General features: G+C 42.8%; 1 protein-coding gene across 2 annotated transcripts in view; it reads right to left on the bottom strand.

Moving 5' to 3' along the window:
• BCAR3 (BCAR3 adaptor protein, NSP family member) overlaps window positions 1-22,093 on the bottom strand; it is a 130,241-nt gene that overhangs the window by 55,152 nt on the left and 52,996 nt on the right. For both annotated transcript variants that reach the window (XM_030573728.1, XM_030573725.1), the window contains one exon: window positions 2,990-3,029. In XM_030573728.1, the coding sequence (XP_030429588.1) occupies window positions 2,990-3,029 (40 nt within the window). The remainder of the gene's footprint in view (window positions 1-2,989; window positions 3,030-22,093) is intronic.

Here is a 22,093-nt window from a genome sequence, read left to right as displayed (position 1 = left end):
GGAGCTGCCAGTGGGTGCAGAGCACCCACCAATTTTTCCAGCGGGTGCTCCAGCCCCGGAGCACCCACGGAGTCAGTGCCTATGCATAGATTCTAAAGCCGGAAGGAACCACTGTGATTGCGTAGTTTCACTCACATATAACACAGGCCATAGAACTTCCCCAAAATAATTCCGTCTATTTTTTAAAAAATCCAATCTTGATTTTAAAATGTCCAGTGATGGAGAAGCCATCACAATCTTTGGTAAATTGTTCCAATGATTAACTACTATCTAAAATCTTAAGCTTCTTTTCTACTCTGAATTTGTCGCATTTCAAAGTCTAGCCATTGGATTGTCTCTGCTAGACTGAAGAGCCCATTATCAAATATTTGTTCCTTATATAGGTACTTACAGACTGTAATGAAATCACCTCTTAATCCTCTCTTAGGTAAGCTAAACAGAGTCAGCTCCTTGAGTCTATCACTATTAGGCATATTTTCCAATCCTTTAATCATTCTTCAGGCTCTTCTCTGAACCGTCTCCAACTTAGCCACATCCTTCTTGAATTGTAGACACCAGGACTGGACATAGTATTCCAGCAGTGGTTATACTAGTGCCAAACACAGAACCACTTCTCTTACTTGAGATTCCCATTTATGCATCCCAGGATCACATTAGCCTTTTTGGCCACAGCGTCACACTGGGAACTCATGTTCAGCTGATTATCCACCATGATCCCCAAGTCTTTTCCAGAGGCACTGTTGCCTAGAGTCCCCATTGTGTAAGAATGGCCTACATTCTTTATTCCTAGATGTGTAACTTTAATACATATGTATTAGAATGCAAATTCCTTGCACCTGGCTTACCAAGTGATCAAATCACTCTATCGGTGACCTTTCGTCTTTATTATTTACTCTCTCCTCCCCAATTTTTGGTGTCACCTGAAAATTTATCAGTGATGATTTTGTCTTCTTCCATGCCATTAATACAAATGTTAAATAGTGCAGGTCCAAGAACCGATCCATTCATGACCCACTAGAAACAACACCTGCTTGATGATGATACCCCATGATGCTGCCAGGTATGACCCTGAGTAAATCATCAGTGACTACAGGGCTCTGGGAGTGAGACGCCTAAATACCTTTGAGGATCTGAGCCTAAGGGCTCAGTGGTGTAAGATGCCAATTTAGTGGAAATTGAGGATGCCAGCATTTTCAGGAAGCATTCACATCAAGAAGAATCGCCCCGAAGCATTTCCTTGGATGTTCCTATATTGCTTGTCCAGGATTGAGTTTAGAATGAGCATTAATGTATGCTCCAGAATGTAAATGATTATGAAAAGTTTTAAAGTAACTCCAGAACCTCACTGTTGTCTGAGGGTCAGATAAAACATACTATGCTGTCTTGTTTCAAATTACTTTAGACATACTACAAACACCAGGAGTCAGACTCTCAGACTATAGGGACAATATTTGTAAAGGTGTACACAAAAATATTGTCCAATTAGCTTAAATCATAGAATCATAGGACTTGAAGGAACCTTAAGAGGTCTTCTAGTCCAGTACCCTGCACTCAAGACAGGGCTAAGTATTATCTAGACCAGTGGTCCCTAAACCTTTTTGGCTGGTGGGCGCCAGCCGAAGGACCACTATGACAGTGGAGCACCTGCCGAAATGCCGCCCGAATTTTGGCGGTGACACCTCTCGATGACACTGCTTGCCGTCGACAAGTGAAGTCATTGAGAGGCGTCCCTGCCGAAATTTGGGAGCAACGCCTCTCAATGACGTCACTTGTTGACGGCAAGCGGCGTACGCAAGAGGCGTCCCCGCCGAAATTCGGGGGCCATGCCTCTCGATGACATCACTTGTCGGCGTCATCGAGAAGCGGCCCTGCCGAAATGCCGCTGAAATTCGAAGGAATTTGGGTGGGTGCTCTCCCGGGGGCCAGGACGTGGGCACTGCATTGGGGACCACTGATCTAGACCATTCCTGACAGGTGTTTGTCTAACCTGCCCTTAAAAATCTCCAATGACAGAGATTCCACAACCTCCCTAGGCAATTTATTCCAATACTTAACTATCCTGACAGGAATTTTTTCCTAATGTACAACCTAAATTGCCCTTGTTTCAATTTAAGCCCATTGCTTCTTGTCCTGTCCTCAGAGATTAACAAGAACATTTTTCTCCCTTCTTCTTGTTAACAACCTTTATGTACTTGAAAACTGTTATCATGTCCCCTCTCATCTTTCCTCCACATTAAATAAACCCAGTTTTTTCAATCTTCCCTCATAGGTCATGATTTTTAGACCTTTAATCATTTCTGTTGCTCTTCTCTGGACTTTCTCCAATTTTCCACATCTTTCCTGAAATGTAGCACCCAGAACTGGACACAATACTCCAGCTGAGGCCTAATCAGCGCCGAGTATAGTTAATGTTAGTGTGTAACCTAGCAGCCTTGCCTTTACTAGTGTGGACCAAATTCAGACCTGGTTCTAGCTTTTTAGACCAGAGATGAATTTGTAGCTGCATTTGTAAAGAGGAAAGTGCCAAATCTATAGGCCTAAATTTCAGATTGGCAGGCGGCGGAGGGTAATCTTTTTGAGATATGACCTATTTCTTTCCTCTACTTCCCCAAAGGCCCTACCACACAGTGAGAAATGTGGGATCATTTAACCAATTTAATTCAAACATTTAAAAAAAAAACTTTAAAAAACAGTTACTAAATAGAGAATATTCATGATGTAACAGAGGCATCTGAATATCAGAATATACTCTCCCCAAAAAGAAATAGTCCTTGGTGGCGAAGCTGATTATTAAGTACTCTATTTTCTAAGTGTTTATTTCACACGATATAATTACTTCTTTTTCCCCCCAATCTGGCTAATTTGATTGCAGTACTACCAGATTGCATAGGATTGGATACTGAAAATAGATTAATAATTGGCTATCACTGATTACGTACACTATAAAATATTTGGGAAAGGATTTTGATGTTTTGAAGTGATACGGTACCTTCACATATTCCATAGCTGGATCCAGGATATTCTGACCTCTACAAAGGAAAAACACAGTAGTGAATCAAATGTTTTCTTATGCCAAAGTGATGCTTTCAAGAGCAATAAGTTAAAATAGTTATTGTTTAACTCTAACCTAGAAAAATCAACATTTTGTTGCTCTAATGCCTCATACTCTCTCTGTTCTAACAAATATAAGCAGCCTTGTTTCCCTCTTGAATGTCATTACTGAACTCTATTAATTCATTTGAAAACTCATTACACAGTTTTGAACAGAGAAAATCTTGAGAACAGCATCTCAACAGATGGCTAAAAATAGCTAAAAGACTATCTTTTGTAATTCTAAATGCTCTCTAAAATTCTTGAATATTATGCAAGTGAAGGGCATTTATCTGCTTTAGAATGAGGAAGATAGCTTTCTTCACTGAAAGGACTGAAAGCAAATATTTTGTCTGAATACTTAAATGCCTTGGAAGACATTCCCCCCCCCCCCCAAACTTGAAGTAACCCACTGAAGGATTTCCATTTGTTATATTTACTTGTGATCATATTAAAGTAATGAATATAAGTCATACAAATCATACTGAAATAATGAAAAGGCAGTTTTCTAAGTGCTTCTAAATTCAAATGAAGAAAACAGATCTGGTTTTCTAATTGATGTTAACTCTAAAAGTTGTCTAGAGAAGACAGGGATAATGCAAGAAAGTGAAAAGTGAAAGTACAGAATCTTTCAGTTTCATTAGAGATAAAGCTTTGATGCGTAGGAGGGTGGGAGTTAAACCTGTATTTATAATTGAAGAAACTAATGTGGTTCTTGCAAGCTCTGCTACACCCATAACTAAGCCACAGTACAGTCACTGTTGTAATTACTTGCCATAGAAATAGAACATTAAATCAATAGGGCTCCATTTCTTTTTTTTAAAAAAGAATCTTCTTGCTACTTTCCCCTCTGCACAAATGGCAAATATTCCCAAAGGTGTAGAAACTAGAAGACAGTCCACTCGTCACAATTACAGCTCTTTCTACAAAATACAATTAATAAAACCCCCAAGTATTTACAAGATTTTTGGAAGAGGACTGGCTTACAAAACCTACAAGTTGTGCTTGGATTGTTTCTGTAGAACTTAAAGGCACATATAATACCACAATGTTCCCTTTAAAAAACCCTCACAACTAACACACAGACAAAACCAGACACACCTGTAAGGGAATATGAGTTTGATGTGACAACCATGAAATGGAAAATTTGTATAAGGCTATTGACAGGACTTAAATTCTCATGTATTTCCTGGAACCCCCTATATTCCTCCTCTCCCCATTCGGGGCTTGGAGCTTCAGCCCCATAGGTTTAAAAATATTTACTGAAGCTCTGCTCTGGACAGCTCTGGCTGAATTTAAGCCCTGGCTATTGATCATATTACATGTGGAAACAGCATCTTGCACAAAGGGGGGTTGTTATGATATTATGCTTCTAATGTAATACGCAACTTCAAAATGTGTAAGAGTTGAGTTTCTCTGGAATCAGTCTGACCTGGAATTCTTTGTCTCCACTTTCTCAATGTTGTCTGAATGTAGCTTTAAATAAACTCAATAAACTAAGGTATTATATATCTAATTTGCCGGTCTGGGCTCTTAACTTTTAATCCAAAACATAACAATTGGGGAAATAAAACACCATCACCACCCCCCAAAGACATTTCTACAATGGGGAAAATTTAGCTGCCAGGCTGGTATCAGTAGCTGCTATTGTTTATTACAGAGTCATTCACAAAGGCCCGAATCCCATTCCCAGCTAAATTAATGTGTTTTGCTGCTGAATTCAGTGGGAATAGGATTTGGTACAGTGTAAAAAGCTGCTTTTTAACAGTGACTTGCAAAGAAAAACATATAGGTTTGTACACTTATTTCTCTTTTATGATGCATAAATAAGGCCTGAAAGAGTAATTATTTATTTGTTTGGCTTTCTATTTGATTATTACATGAAAAATTAGGAATGGAATTTTCAAAAAACACTAACTAGTGGCCCAATTCTACTTCTATTAAATGCTGACTGCTTTTGAAAATCCTGCAGTTGGGTCTTGTCCACCCTGTTTTTCCTGGACAACTGAAGAACTATGTGTCATGATATCCAAAATACCAAGAGAGTGAAACATGAATATTAAAATTAACAACTAATTTATTTGATAGCTTCTGAAATAGTAATGAATACATTTCATCCTGTTCTATGCTTAGTTATACTCTGTTCAGCTATACCCATTGTGAGGAATGGGGGATTTTCCTAGTGTAGATAAGACTACAGAGTTTTCTAGGCTAGACAGGGCCTAGAGATATCTAATGAAAAAAAACCTAAAAACTTTAAGAAAAAACAAATCCATCCAGATCTTTATCCAACATAAAGAAAAAAATAATTCACATACATTTTTCCCCCTGTACAGGTCACCCACATAGTAATAATTCTTTGAAAGTTCGTAACACCATCCATCAGAGATATTCAAAGCCCTTTGCAAATATGGATTAATTTTACAATAGCCTTATAAGATAGAGTGGGAGGGATTATGTTCTCCACTTAAAAGATGGAGGAAATGACACACCAACAGGTTTAGCATTTTTCCCAAAATAACACACCAAACTGGTGGTAGAGCCATGAGTAGAACCCAGGATCTGCTGAATCCCAGAGCTGTATTAGCCACATGTTCTGTCTGTGCTGTATGCACAAAACAATCAATAACACCCAAGACCACCATATGTAAGTATGAAAAAATGCACACACAGTCTGATTTTATATTAAGCAGATTGGGTTACCAACAGGAAAAGGGTATTTTGAGATTTCAAATGACTTCAGGTTGGATGGCAGGTGTTGCAGTCCCAGCCATCTCTAAATGAACTGCAGCTGACAATTTGTATCAATACAATATAATATTAAGTTCTGTCTTTCATGTAACATTATTAAATTTCAAATAAAGCTAATGTTTATCTTTTTATTTAACTTGAGTTTAGAGAGCTCTTGATTGGTCTCAGTTTACTTACAGTATGTTTGAATTAGAGAGCAATGCTTGACTTGTAAACTAAATTATGGACCCACAATTTACATACTACACATTTTACATTTGGCTCCTAATGATCAGATAAAAGCCTTATTTCCATGTAAACAAAGGTACATATTATGTAGGTGTGGCTTAATAGCTTTCCCCTTACAGTGCTAATAAGCACTTTAAAAGAAAAAACATTATAACAAAGCAGTTTGTCACTTAGACATTTACATTTAAACCATCAATTACCCAAGTGATATGTTTCCCCCTAAACCACAGCCCCAGGGCAGACAAGCTTGTCTCTGTCACCAACAGAAGTTGGCCCAATATGAGATTTTACCTTACCCAGATACTAGCCTGAAGCAGATAGTAACAAATTTTGGATCATCTGAACACCCTGCGGTGGAGTCAACACCCTTCCCCTCTTAACAGCAGAACAAAATCTGCCAGAGTTTCTTTCGTGTTGATATAATCTGGGATTGGCAGGGTTTGTAGCGGTAGTTCTCAAGGTACCTCGGGCCACGTCTACACTACAAACATTGGCCACCGCAAGTTATGTCGGCATAAAGCTGCCATAGTTAGTATATCGCTTGTGCGTGTGTATACTTGGCTCCTTGTGACCTTCTGCACGTACTCACCAGAAGTGCGTGTGTCTATGCACAGTGCTGTATACCATGGGTAGATATCCCACTGTGCACGGTCTTTTAGGGAGTTTTGGCAATGTGCGCTGGAGCAGAAACAAGTTGCTCAGGAGTGACAGGAAACAAAGGGTCAAGTTCCCAGCATGCAATTTTTTCCATCCCATATTGTCATCTATATCCCATAATATCAGCACCTTCTTGAAAAATCCAATGAACCCACAGGACCCTCCTTGCTGTCCACCATCCCTGACAGAACCATTGAACCTGCACAACTCTGCACTATTGTCATGAGTATTGCAGGCACAGGACACATGATCCTTGAGTATTTGCAGAACTGGAAGAAGAACCGAATCAGCAGGAAACATGGTGATTTCTTGGAAGACAGATTGCTGTGGCACATAAGAACAAATTTAAGGCTGTTGGTGGCATTCACAGAGCAGCTGCAGATGTGCTAATTCTGGGTCTGAGAAAAGAGAACTGACTGATGGGATCACATCATAATGCCAGTTTGGGATGATGAGCTGTGGATGCAAAAACTTTCAGATGTCCAAGGCTATGTTCCTGGATCTCTGTGCCAAACTCCCCCAATCTTCCCATGTAGATACACCAGAATTAGAGTTGCATTGACAGTAGAGAAGCAAGTGCCAATTGCACTCTGGAAACTTGCAACAGCGGATTCCTTACCAGTCAGTGGGAAATCATTTTGGAGTTGAAAAATCCACTGCAGGGACCATTGTCATGCTAGTGTACAGGGCCACTAATTGTATCCTGCTATGCAGGACTGCGATGGTGCAATGTACAGGACATAGTGGATAGATTTATAGCAATAGGAGTCCCAAACTGTGATGGAGCAATAGACGGCACGCATATCTCTACTGATCAGCGGGGATGCTTCGCTGACATCAGTGCTGGCTGGCCAGAGAAGGTGCATGACTAAGGCTACAATTTTGTCATGAACATTTTTAGTAAAAGTCATGGACAGGTCATGGGCAATTAACAAAAATTCATGGAAGCCATGACTTATCCCTGAGTTTTACTAAAAATGTCCATGACAAAACAAAGGGGGGGGGGGTTCCAGCACATTGCCCTGCTGTGGCTGAGAGCTGTGGCCTCTGCCCCGTGGCTGGGAGCTGGGAGGGACCCCCACCCAGGGCAGCTGCAGAGCTGCTGGGAGATTCTCCTCCACCACCCGCAGCAGCTGGGGAGCAGCCGGGGATTGCCCCCTCCACCAGTGGTGGCAGAGGTACCCCGCAGCTCCTGGCCACCACAGGAGATAGGGGTACCCTGCAGCTCCCAGAGGCTGTGGGCTGAAGTCACGGATTCCGTGACCTCCGTGACCAAACTGTAACCTTATGCATGACACTCGCATTTTTAAGACTACAGAACTGTTCAGAAAACTACAAGTAGGGACATTCTTTCCTGACTGGCAGATTACCATTGGTGATGTTGAAATGCTAGTAGTGATCCTGAGGGACACAGCCTACCCCTTGATCCCCTGGCTCATGAAGCTGTACTCCAGCCACGTCAACAGCAGCACCACAAAAAGATTCAACTACTGGCTCAGTAAGTGCAGAATGATTGTTGAAGGCATTTTTGTTAGACTGAGGGGATGATGGCATTGTTTATTCACAAGATTAGATCTCAGAGAGAAAAAATCCCAATGGTTATAGCTGCCTGCTGTGTCCTGCATATCTGTGATGCAAAGGGAGAAAAGTTGCTGCTGGATGGGACATGGATTGGCTGTCTGCTGAGTTTGAACAGCCAGACAAAGGTCTAGTAGAAGAACTCAGTGTGGAGCTATATGGATGAAGGAGGCCTTTGGAGAGCACTTTAATAGTGAGGCACAGTAATGCATTGTGGTGTACTGTGCTTTACTTGGCCTTCCTATTTTGGGGCCTGTTGGGAATTGTGTGCTGCTTGGTGTACATTTGTGAATATAACACTTTCAATGTACCTATTAATTTTGTGGTGCTTGCTGTACAATTAAATTACACTGTATCACCAATCTTATGAGTTGTGTCATACTGTACACAGGGCCGGCGCTTCCATTTAGGCGGCCTAGGCAATCACTTAGGGCGCCAGGATTATTGGTGGGTGGCATTTTGCCGGAGGGGGCGGCAGGCGGCTCCAGCGGAGCTGCCGCAGTCATGCCTGCGGACAGTCGGCTGCTTCCGTGGCTCTGGTGGACCTCCCGCAAGTACCACTGTGGCAGCTCCACCGGAGCCGCGGGACGGCGAAATTGCCTTGCACCTAGTGCGCTAAAACCCCTAGTGCCGGTCCTGACTGTACAGTAACATGTAACTAGATGCTTTCTATATCACTAGGCATTCTGCAGCATATGTTGTGAACTAATAAAAATGAATTCTTTTACAAATAATAAAATTTTATTCAGTAACAAGAACAGTGAGGGGAAAAAAATCTGTGCAGTGTAAAAGCAAATACATGCAAAACTTAATAAATTAATAGTACAGAACTTAATAAGTGCAAAGAGCATTCATGTCCATTTTATCTACACGTCAACCATGGTTCTCACATGTCAGCATATGTGAAGCTGTGGCTGTCCTTAATGTTTCGTAGTATGGAGGATAGGGATGCCCCTGACACCACATGGAATGTTGGACGGGGGGGGGGGGTGTAGGGAGATGCTGTAATGGAGTTCTCCATGGACTGCAAAGGAAGGCAGCATCTTTCTCTGTTGCTGTAGAACACCCACTATGTATGTCCTGGTGCATTATCCTCTCCTTTTTCCTGCTGGGACTCCTGGGCCTTTCCTGGTCTGTTCTTTCCTTTTCAATGTAGCCTTAAATATTCACCTTCCAGGCCCTCTGCTCACGGTCTGGCACAGCACTGGTTTGCAGGATCGCACTGAACAGGTCATCCTGAGTCCTTTTCTTTCTCCTCCTCATCTGGCTCAGGTGTTTCATGAGCGTAGAGGGGGAATGCTGCAATCGCAGCAGCTGCAGATAAAACACACAGAGGTACCATTGTCAGTACAGTTGCAATGGAAAGTGAAAGTTGAGGTTCAGGACTCCCTTCCTTTGCTCTCCAAAGTTCTAAACAAGACATGCTTTTTGACATGTCTGCTTCAAAGTGTTTGTGCACAGCACCACGCACAGCACTGTACTAGCTATTGTGAGTTTGGTGCTCCAGGCATGAAGGAAATGAGAAGGAATTGCTTGGTTGGATTAAACTATGAGTATAGGGCAATGGCACTGAATATAATCACGGTTTCCCACAGGCAGTGGTGATTTTAGCTGATATCTCAGTAACATAGCACAGTTGCTGTTAGCACCCCAAAGCCTATATGCTGCTAGCCTGTTAACTTTGGTAGGCTCCATTGCAGTAATCACAGAGTAGTGTGGGAAAACATCCTACCAAGGAGGAAGAAAGAAACCCTTTGGGAGAGGATTGCAGAATACCTCCATGAAAGTTGCATCAAGATCTCTCAGAAGGATTCAAGGGATGTCCCTGTGTACATAAACAAGCTGCTCCACATGTCCCCTGGAATCTCTCTCTACAGGGGAATGAAAAGCAGAGGATAACTCTACCTCTCTTTGTTGTACTGCTACCTCTTCTAGTCTGAGTAAATTAATGAAAAATCACTAGCTAAGTCCTACTAAGTTGGAGATGCCAACTGAACATCATTGGGAAATTCATTTATACACTTACCTGAAGTTTTCTTCCCTGCATCAGGCTCACCCGTGCTCGACTGGAGGGACTGAATGACTGACTGTGGTTGAGTCTCAAACAAGGACCCACCAGTTGCATTTCACACATCCTTTTCCTCCTCCTCCTCACTGTTCATAGCAGATATCTGGGTCTAAGTCTCCTTTGAGGTACCTATGGTGGCACACGGGGTGGTGGTGGGGTCTCCATCAAGTATCAGGTCTGAGGCTTGGCAGTGGATTAACTGTTGGCCTCCCTGGTCTTCTGATATGCCTGCCACATATCCTTCACTTTCATGTGGCATGTTCATCCCTTTTCCTGAATCCCCCATGCAATCTGCTCGTTGATGTCCATTTCTACAGATGCTCCACAGCTGTGTATCCACAGCCTCTTCTCTACACAGGCCCAGGAGATCCAATATCGCCAGTCTACTCCAGCTGGGCAATCAGGAAAAGGCATTTCAAAAATTCGCAGGGTTTTAAAGAGGGAGGAGTGTGGCACTTCCAATCTCTGTAAGCATAGATGCTGACTCCTTGGCTGGAGCACCCATGGAAAAAAATTAGCAAGTGCTTAGCACCCACCAGCAGCCAGCGCTCCACATCCCTCCCAACGCCTCCCGCCTGCTGGCAACCCTGCCAATCAACTCTTCCCTCCTCCTGCCCAGCGCCTACTGCCCGCTGCAAGCAACCGTTTTGCAGCATGTGGGAGAAGGAGGAATGGACACGGGGCATGCTCAGGGGAGGGGTCAGAACTGGGTCGGAAAAAGAAGGGCCAGGGGTGGGAAGAGATGGGTCCCTTGGAGAAGGGGATGGGGGCTGTGGTGAAGCAAGAAGTGGGACAGATGTGAGGACTTGGGGTAAGGGGTTGGGTAGAGATGGGACCTGGGGCAGAGCAGGGGGCTGAGCACCCTCCAGGCCCAGAGGAAGCTGGCGCCTATGTCTGTGACCCCTGAGCAATGGAGTTCCCAACTGTGACCAGAGTGGTCAGTATAGGGCATCGTGGGATAGCAGTTGGAGGATCGAGCTCAGTAAGTCGACCATTTGAGGAGGTAGTGTTACTCTGTGACATTAAACGGCACCCTTTTATTCGGGGAGACAAATTTAAGTGTAGACACATGTACAACTAAGTCAATGCAAGCTGGCTTACATTGACATAACTTTGTAGTGTAGACTAGGTCTCAGTATGAGGCTTTAGTTAAGGCAGGAATAAGTGTTGCCTTAATGCCCCCCTTTTGCATGAACTGCTTTTGGCAGTGGCATTTAAGAGGAGAGAAGACGCTCCCCCATTCTACTCCATGGTATTTATGTCAATTTTCAGAGTGAGGTATTTGGTACAGATATTGTTTTATGTCGTCTTAAAATGGTTTGTGCATTATTAGTGAGGAAGCAAGAAAGGAACTAAAAAAAGGCAATAATTGGGAAATTTGGGGGCTGCTCTAACTTGTGCTCTGCTGCAGTGTCCCTTTATGGGCTGTTTTGCTGCACCCCAGAATTGGAGCCAGAGTCTCAAGTATTTGAAAATGTGGAACCCAACAGCTGAGCTACTCCACCAAAGAAACTCAGGATCTTTGTCTCCTGAGCTAATATATTCAATTCTGGAGTATTTGTCCTTAACTGGAGATGATTTTCCGTTCCCACTATCTTGTGGGATTGTAGATTTAACTGTTTCCGCCTGAACGTGTCTAAGGCCTTGTGGGCACTAGCAGGGTTTGCCAGATAGCTACACTGGCCATCTTTACTCCACTCATGGATTCATTTTTTCATATGGTTCTGTGTGTACGTTGTTCATATATAAATAGTTATTGCCAGAAATATAAAGTTATTAAAATGTGTATATTTCATTTAGTAGATATTCTTATTTTAATGCCAGGGATAAAACCCCTGTTCCAGCAGTTAGTGTTAACATTAAAAGGCACTTGCATGTATAAAGCCCCCTTGTGCTGAAATGAGAGAACATCCCTTAGGGGTTATTGGTAAATTAATTAACCAAAAAGGTTAACAGTTCAGGCCATGGTACAATTTTATCTCAAAGCACAGGAATTCACCCTTACAGCCTCCATTTTCATTGCTAAAATTTGCATGGCCAGATTGAGAAAACAGCTCTAAAGGACAATTCACTGGAGGCTGCTTCTGTTTAGACTGATCTTATTACTGTATAAACCTCTGTGCATGGGAATGAGGATAGACATGTCCCTCAGTGTAATTTCCAGAGTGTTATTGAACTCTACCTCCACAATATACAAAAGTTTGGTTTTAAACTTCATACATGAGAAACATACCAGAAGCTAGAGAAAATTACCACCCCCCCCCCCCCGTTATTTAAAACAATATAGTGTAAGGACAAAAATACTTGTAAAGAACAAAGAATCTAACCCAGCATTTTTCAAATGTGGCCACATACGGTCACCAGGGGCTTGCAGCCACAGCCTCCTGGGCTCTGATGGGAAGGGGAAGGAAGGGAAGGGGAGGGCAAAGTAGTGGCTCCTCTGCCTCGCTGTTGCTCCTGAATGTACTTCCTTGGTGTTGGTTGCTGGGGCCGCTAACAGGGGTTGGGCCAACACCTGTGGCACCACACTGGAGGAGCTGGCAGCTGGTGAATTCCCCACCTTCCTGGGGTAGTGGGGCTCAGGACTGGTCTCCAGCTAGGTAGCAGCAGGCTCCAGCCCCTATCTGTGGGGTTCAGGCTCTAGTCCAGGGGTCGGCAACCTTTCAGATGTGGTGGGCAGAGTCTTCATTTATTCACTCAGATTTAAGGTTTTGCGTGTCAGTAATACATTTTAATGTTTTTAGAAGGTCTCTTTCTATAAGTCTATAATATATAACTAAAGTATTGTTGTATGTAAAGGAAATAAGGTTTTTAAGATGCTTAAGAAGGTTCATTTAAAATTAAATTAAAATGCAGAACACGTCCCCCAGAGCGGTGGCCAGGACCTGGGCAGTGAGAGTGCCACTGAAAATCAGCTCACATGCCACCTTTGGCAGGCATGCCACAGGTTGCCTACTCCTGCTCTAGTCCCTTGCTGCCTCCCTCATCCTTCCATCCAGGCCTTAATTTGTCCCCAGGCTTGGCAGGGCTGAGTAAGTCTGCTGTCAAAAGTGATACTTGTATATTGGTTAATATAATTTTTGACAGCACACTTACTAGCTAGAAATAAATACATTACAAAGATTTGGACATGCCTATGTGCATATTTATTTGTTTTTCCTAAAGCTAATTAAGTACTTCAGAAAAAAGTGTGAGTGCGGCCACCAGCAAAAGTTAGTGGCTGCAGTTTGAGGCCACCAAAAAGTTTGTCTTGAGAACCCTAATCTATGTTAACAATAATGATTTAGAATAGTATAGCAGAAAAAAAATTTAAAATCTAGTTTATTTTGTTCTGTGCATTTTACATTTATCTCCACCTGGACACAGACAATAAACTAGTCACTTCTACCAGGGCCGGCTCTACAGTTTTCACCTCCCCAAGCAGTGCACCAAATTGCCACCGCGGTGGGGGCAGTCAGTGTGCCCTTAGGGCGGCAGGCACGTTTCCGTGGCTGTGGGAATTCGGCGGCAACTTCTATGTTTAGAAGCTTGGGGGCAAAACAACAGGGACTGCTGCCCCTTGCAGATTGCCACCCCAAACACGAGCTTGGAATGCTGGTGCCTGGAGCCGGCCCTGACTTCTACATTAGTTTACAGTCAGATCTGCTCTCAGATTGTGAAGTACAGTGACCAGGCACACAGCTGTAATGTCTGGACTGCAGACCCTCCAAGATAAAGTATATTTATTGGCAGAGCAAAGTGGATCTACACTCAACTTGATATTTGTCTGTAATGCAATAACTTTTGAACACATCATCTGATTAATTCTAAAATTTCAGGGAATGATCAACACATCCCCAGGGCCAGTGCAACCATTTAGGTGACCTAGGTGGTCGCCTAGGGCGCTGGGATTTGGGGGGCCCCATTTTCTTCAGCAGCGACCGCGGCGGCCGGAACTTCGGCCGCCCTGGTCGCCAACGGCATTTAGGCGGAGGGAGCTGGGGCAGGGTAGTGCGGGGAGGGCTGCCTGCAGCAAGTAAGGGGGGGGCGGCATGCAGAGGAACTCCCTGCCCCAGCTCACCCCTGCCCCTTCTCCTCCCCGAGCACGCCATGGCTGCTTCAATTCTCCTGTCTCCCAGGCTTGTGGCTCCTAAGCTCATTGGTGCCGCGAGCCTGGGAGGCGGGAGAAGTGAAGCAGCCACGGCGTGCTTGGGGAGGAGGCGGGGCAGGGGTGAGCTGCTTCACTTCTCCCGCCTCCCAGGCTTGCGGTGCCAATCAGCTTAGGTGCCGCAAGCCTGGGAGGTGGGAGAAATGAAGCAGCGATGGCATACTTGGGGTGCTCGTGCGTGGAACAGGGGTGAGCTGGGGCAGGGGTTACCTCACCCAGGGCGGAGGGTAGGGGTGGAGAGCTGTCACAAGGTGGGTGCCTCAGGGTGGAGATGGGGAGCTGCTGCGGAGGGGGGGGCACCTCAGGGAGGGGGCTCGGGGATGGTGCAAGATGGAAGTTTCGCCTAGGGCGTAAAACATCCTTGCACCGGCCCTGCATATCCCTGAGCAGAAGAACCCTATTTATTTTGGTGGAAGTCAGAAAAACAGATGAGGGAAAATGTGGGGCATGCATAGCCCCTTGCATCTGGTTAGCAGAGCCAAGAGCTTCAACCACCTCTGTAACTTTCTATAGATCAAAGAACTGGTTGATGGCAGCCATTAACACATTCCAGCACAACAATGCCTTCCCAGTTGAGAAATGTTAACACAGTGAGTAACTTATTTCCACACAGAAAGAGAAGAAATAAGAATGGGGACAATGGTATAGGGGGAGACACAGAGCCTGCTCCTGGGCAAGCTGGGGAGGGGATGTTGTGGGATTGCAGGAAGTCCATGAAATACAGGGGAATGGCACACAGGGAGAGAGACAGAGAGAGAGAGAGATGTGTGTGTGTGGGCGAGAATAGAAAATTGCAATGTCTGTAATAAATTAGCCTATGGAAGCAACAGTGTCACTCACACGAGTGATATACTAACTTTCGTGGCTGTACGCCAACATAACTTGCATCAACCACAGTTTGTTGCATAGACATGCCCTGACCCCCAGAATTAAGAAAATAAAAATAAATAAAAGCACCTTTTTCCCATGTGTGGTGGTTTTTTTTATAAAGGAAAATATTTCTCTTTGTCCAATGTTTTGTAACATTTGGTCCTAAACTGACCTGACAATTAACATTAAGGCCCCAGTCTTAATGTTAATGAACTCCACAGGAGATCCCTGTGTCCATGCAGAGCCCCACTAAAGTCTGTCTATTCACAAAAAGTTGCAGCATCAGGGCATAAGATTAACAAACTAATACTGATGATGATGTATGTATGTAAAATGTAACCTATAGTTCCATATGTAGAAAGTGTAGTTTGGTTGTGGTATAGGAGACTCTAACTGGCTTTCTAGTTATACTTTATATAATTAAGTAAGCACTGACATTTCAAAGGGAAAGAAACTGCTCCACCTGCCATGTGGGCAGCACTGAAGCACAGAAAAAAGACTTGTGTCCTGCTGTGAAATAATATCCCACTGATGCCAGTGTATTGTTTGAAAACAGATTTACAGGAATGTTTAAGTGAAATAATTCTGTCATGTTTTTCCTTTTTTAAATAAATGGTTTTTTTTAAGAGAGAGAAAGAAAAAAACACATTGAAAGTGTTGCAAGAAAAGGGAATACTTCTCTTCTGTACAATCTTTCAGTTAATTTCTCCACAGGTGACTGAAATTTGCTATCTGATCCCATATATATATGTGAAAAGAGTACCTGTGTAGATGTCTCATCACAAAATAAATGGATGAGTGTTTAGAGAAACAGGAAACACCTCCTAGCTTTTATTAAGTAGCATGTAGATTCACATCTGATACATCCAATAAACAGATACAGTCTTGGACAATAAAGTATGCCCAACCAGCCTATTCCTATTTAAAGGAAATTGTCAACTCATCATCATCTCATAAATTGGGGAAAAAATTAACTAAAAAGTAAATGTTGTTTCAGGTGTTACACTGGTTTGTAGTTTTGCAAACACATTTTCCTGTTTTGAAAAAGGAATCAAATGGGAAACAGATGAAGACCTTGATCCTGCAAACATGTGAGTAACTTTATATATGTGAGTACTCCCACTGAGGTCAATGGGCATGGCAAACATCACTATAAATTAATGTTTTATTCACTTCTCTCCATAAAATAGGAGAAACCAGACATATGTGAAAGTGTAAATGTTAACAGAGATGGACAATACTCCACAATTTTAGCTTAATTTTGATTGTACTTTGATTTTCAAAATGCATCTACCATATGTTTGAGGTGTTCATACAATAAAGGCAATTAAAATATTACAAAACAAAGCATTACACAACAAGCCCATCTGGACTATTGATCATCAGGATTATCAATGAGTATCCCTCCCAAACACCTAAACGCCCCCCTTCTAAAAGCCCGTGAGAACAGCTTGTCATGAAGGTCAGTAGGCCTGTGCTCTGTTGAACTCAGGGAGAAGTGAATCCTAGAGTGTCCCTAAAAACACCCTGTGCCTCCAATTCCCTTGCATTTAAACCAGGGGACTGTTAGCTCAAGTGGATCTCACCACAAGGACAGAGGAGATTTTTCAGATACTCAGGGCCCAAACTATATAGGATTTTATTAATCAAAATACACCTTGATTGATTGCTCCCAGAAAATGTGTTCCTTCATATATTCCAAGGCCTCACTCTTACAAAGTATTACCTGAGTGTTTCATTTTAGGCACTTCATTGTAATTGAGTCTCCTGGGACAGTCAGTGGAACCACTCAACATTATTGTATCTTTCTTTATTATGCTTAACCTTACACATTGTAACCGTCTCATTATTTTAAGAGACTTTTATAGAGTGCACAAACCCCACCTAAGCACAGGGGATGAGAGGGCCAATAATGACATGCACAGTAATTCTTAATGATCAGATAAACTATCTGCTCTAGAACAGCAGCTTGTGATAGCAATGGACACGTCAATGCTAGATTATAGCACTTAATCTGAAACCACAGGAGAAAAGCTTGCTGAAAGAGATGGCTTGAGTGGTTGTCAGAAGGCCAAAAGATTGAAATTTGGCTAAATATAAACAATTTGGATACACCAAGAAATTCAAATCTTTGTGACAGGAAAAGTCTTCAACAACAAATTCAGCATCAGAAAGAGGTGTCCATATTTATAGTTTCTAACGGCTAGTTTTCAAATGACCAGTTATAAAAGTTATATTTAATATCATCATGAATGTAAGGCCCTGTCTACACTACAGCTACACCCACGCTGAGACAACATGGCTGCCCACTACTACCGTTAAAACAGAGTTCAGTCTTATAGCACAGACAGTTTGAATATGCATTTTTAACTGTGTCCCTGGAATCATGCCAAAGATTTGGATACAAATCAACTCACATCCAAGGCTTTGGCGTTGTTTGGGAAAACAAAGTGGAAGTACTGGTATGTGGTAACTGAGTCAATAGACAAAAGTGTAATAGTCAGGTCTCTTGATATAGTGGTATTTTCAAGATAGACAGGGCCTTTAAGGGGCTTCCTCTTAAGGATCGAAACATGTCCAGAAGGAAAGAAGTTAATATTACAGGTTATACTGTTACAATTCCATGTTCTCAAAAACAATGATTAGACAGTCTAGTGAAAACCTGACTTTTACACATGAAAAATATTCTAGCTGTGTACAGCCTGCACAGGCTAAAACAGTCATCCCAAAAAAATTAAAGGAATAGATAAGGTCAGAAACAGAATCCCTCAGCATCTGCAGCACAACATCTTATGTAGTTTACAGAAGCAGGCAAAACGTTTGGAATCCAAACCATTTCCAGTCCTACAGTCCAACTTATTTACCAGACTGACCCAGATTTCAAAATGTCATTATGGCCAAGGAATGGAATTGGAACTGAAAACTGCCTTTGCAACTGTAAATGCAGAAGAAATGGATATTGACATGAGTTCAGCCAGTAAAAGCATGAACATCCTGTATAATTGGAAATATTCCCTGTAAATTAATTTTCACTTTGTAGATTTTTTTAATTTGCACAAATTAATGCATAGTTTTTCTTACTAGCAGCTGCTAAGTATCAGTACTTCCCAGGAGAGGCTAGGCTGGAGCATGAAAACAATGTAATGCAAATATGTGACCAACCTCTTCTGTGCTAAAATACTACACGGCATTCAAACAAAATGGTTCCATTATATTTATGTATGTTCTTAGGATTGAGGGAAAGCAGCTCTTCTTTCATGCCACCAAATACTAAGCTCCACATGACACACTTGTCATTTATCTTTGGTAAAGGAAGTCTGGTAGGAATTCTGCCCATATAAAACAACTCACAGAGACATTAATGTGCATACATATTAACAGGCCATGGTCATAAAAGTTACTTCTTCATGCTCAATCTTGCCTGGCTTAGAGTTTGTTACAATCTTAACATTTGGCCCAGGTTGCTTGAAAGGATCATGAAGCTTCTATAAAATCTGGGTCCAATTTCAGGCCCCTGGACCAGTTTATAGTTTCAAATCAAAACTACATGAAATTCTGTATGATAGTTTTGCTATGAAACCCATCAGCTTCAAATGAAGTTCATGCTGAATTTTTCTATCTATCTCAGAAATACCTAAGCCTAAGCACTCTTATCACTTTATCTGAGTGCCAAACATTTTGGGATTTGTTCAATCTGAAACAAATCAAAACTCAGGGAATCAGCTCCCAACATAGATTGAAACAAAAGAAAATATTGGCATGAACCCCTATACAGTAACACTGCAGCAATTCACATAACTCTAACAGGAAACTTTGATGGTGCATGAAGAAATTCATCAATTCTGGAAAAAATAATCCACACACTTGTTTAGAAAGGGATAGACTGAGTTGAAATGACATTCTCTACTTGGCTATTAAAAATGTAACTCATTACTGGTAATTGGAATTGAGCATCCATTTTTCTCATTATGCTATCAATTGACTACAGAGCTTTATTTTTTTCTTTAAGTGCCTTCTTTTCAAGGTACTGTAGTTATAAGAACATACAGAAAAATTGAGCAGTACAGGTGCCATCATATACCTAGCAATATAAAGAAGTGGTGTATTCCATTATCTCTGCCTTTGGAAACACCAGTGAAAGGATAGGTTTCATAGTGGCAGCCATGTTAATCTGTATCGGCAAAAAGAACGTTCTTTTTTCAGTGAGAGGATGGCTTCAGACTTGGAAAGTCGTTCATTTCTGACACTTTGCAAAACCAAGTTCTTATCTGTTATGCCTTCTTGGATGATCTTCAGAAATTCCTGTGCCTCTCCTGTGAAAGAACAGCTGAGAATGCTCACATCTTAGCTCTTACATTGAAATCATATTTGTCTATAAGGGTCTGGCAGTTGTTATGGGGGTGCTAGTGACAGCCAACTGAAATCTTTTTTCCTAATGAACCTCTCTCCTCAGCTTAAGATCCAGGGCAATGAACTATGCAAATGTCTTCAACAGTTCCCTTCACCACCAGCTTTGTACAGAATGGGTGGGACCACTAACAGGCAACATTCTTATGCGCAATGATAATACTAGTCTGCATTATTTTTAGATGTAACATATTTATGAAGGACATCTTGCCATGATAGAGAGTAAGGGCAAAACTGCATGACCTCCAGCATTGGAAGACTAGCTTCCAACTTCATTGACAGAGGGTTTGGCTACACTTGCAGCTGTACAGGGCGGGGAGTTAAAGCTGTCTTCGTACAGTTGTGTAGGGAAAGCACTGCAGTGTGGCCACATTTGCAGCGCTGTTGTGCGTGGTGCATTATGGGCAGCTATCCCAGCATTCAAGTGGCGGCAATGTGCTTTTCAAAAGAGGGGAGTGGGGTGGAGTGTGACAGGGAGCGTGGGGGAGACAGAGAGAGTGGATTTTTGGAGCTGACACTGTGTCAGCTCCCTGCCTTGCAAGTTCTAAGGACTTGAAGATACACAGCACCAACCTTCAATCATTTTAAAAGTTTCAACCCTTTCCCCCACCCCTCTCTCATTCACTAAATGCAAATAGCCTTCAGACCAGATAAGCAGCTGCTCCAAAACGGAGCCCCCCACTCCCACTCTGGGCTGCTTCTCTCCTCAAGCAAACACTAGGGGATCCCCCCTCCCTGCCTCTGCTCGAGCAAACAGTAGCTGTGTTTGTTTTTTAGATAAGCTGCTCCAGGAGCCCTGAGTTCACAACAAAACAAAGAGAGGCATCACAACAAAACAAAGAGTGGCATCACAACAAAACAAAGAGTGTTATCTTTACTTAAAAAGCATTATGGGAAGGTTCCTGAGGTCAGTTACAGCCTAGTAAGATTAATTACTGTTTACACTGGCACCCCAGCGCTGAAATTATTCCCCAGGCCGAGGTGGAGTACAGCCAGCACTGTAGCCAGGGAGATACAGCACTGTATGTGCCTTGCCAGTGTGGACGGGGAGTAAGTTACAGCGCTGTAAAGCCACCACCAGTGCTGTAACTCTCAAGTGTAGCCAAGTCCACACTCAATAGGAATCATAATAATCAAAAACTAGGTGACTTCAGTTACTTTGCTTCCTTTGCTGGCCAACAGTGCCCCCATTTGTACTGTTAGAAAAGAGATGGGTCATATTCCATGCCCCTCAGACTTTTGCTTGACTGAGGGTTTGGTTGCTTTTGTGGTATGCCTATTTTTCAAAAAAATTTGTAGATTTTTTTAAATGTGAACATGTGGTTTGAGGGGTTTAATAATTAGGCACATTTGATACATTAAAAAGTAAACAAAGCTTTGAAGGAACCTGCTTTTTAGCATCTGTATAAAATCTATATTTGTGTAGATATTTCGTTTGGCAGAAAACCAGAAAAAAAAAGTTTTCAATAGGAAACTTCTTACTTCACTAGAAGAATGTTCGTGACTCTTCACACCCACCTCTCATAGTACCAGATCAGCTAAATTAAGTACTTCATATTACTATTCTCTCCGGTGGTGTTCTGGAAATACACAGTTCACCAAAAGGTGTGGGGAAAGAACAGGGGCGGCTCTAGCCATTTTGCCACCCCAAGCACAATGGCAAGCCACGGGGGGTGCTCTGCTGCTCACCGGTCCCGTGGCTCCGGTGGACCTCCCGCAGGCGTCCCTGCAGAGGGTCTGCTGGTCCCACGGCTCCGGTGGAGCCTCCGCAGGCACCCCTGCGGGAAGTCCACTGGAGCCGTGGGACCAGCGGACCCTCCACAGGGACGCCCGCGGGAGGTCCACCGGAGCCGCCTGCCGCCCTCCTGGCAACTGGCAGAGCGCCCCCCGTGGCATGCCCCAAGCACGCACTTGGCGCACTGGGGCCTGGAGCCGGCCCTGGGAAAGAATCTGGGCTGATCTCCAGTCTTGCAGAAGACTAGACATTCACAAAAATCCAACCCAAAACTAAATAAAAGGATGTAGAAAGTGGTGGGTTTTGGATGTCAGCCAAAGAAAGCAACCCAGAATGACTAAGTCTCATTACAAGGAAATACTTTTGAGTAATTCCAGTGTTTAAATAAAAACATTCTGCAAATTAGTCAATGAACAAGATCCGTGGACCTGGCATCAAGGGAAATCTTTATATTTACTTGACAACATTCAAGAAACACTGCAGTTTTTCCTGCAGAAGAAGGGTTCCATCTTGATAGTCAGCAGATTTCAAGAGCTCTGTCAAGTGACATACACAAAAGGGT

This window comes from Gopherus evgoodei, chromosome 8 (genome assembly GCF_007399415.2).
Source record: "Gopherus evgoodei ecotype Sinaloan lineage chromosome 8, rGopEvg1_v1.p, whole genome shotgun sequence".
NCBI lineage: Eukaryota > Metazoa > Chordata > Testudines > Testudinidae > Gopherus > Gopherus evgoodei.
The sequence above is the reverse complement of the archived record's forward strand: the minus strand, read 5'-3'. Positions and strand labels throughout refer to the sequence as shown.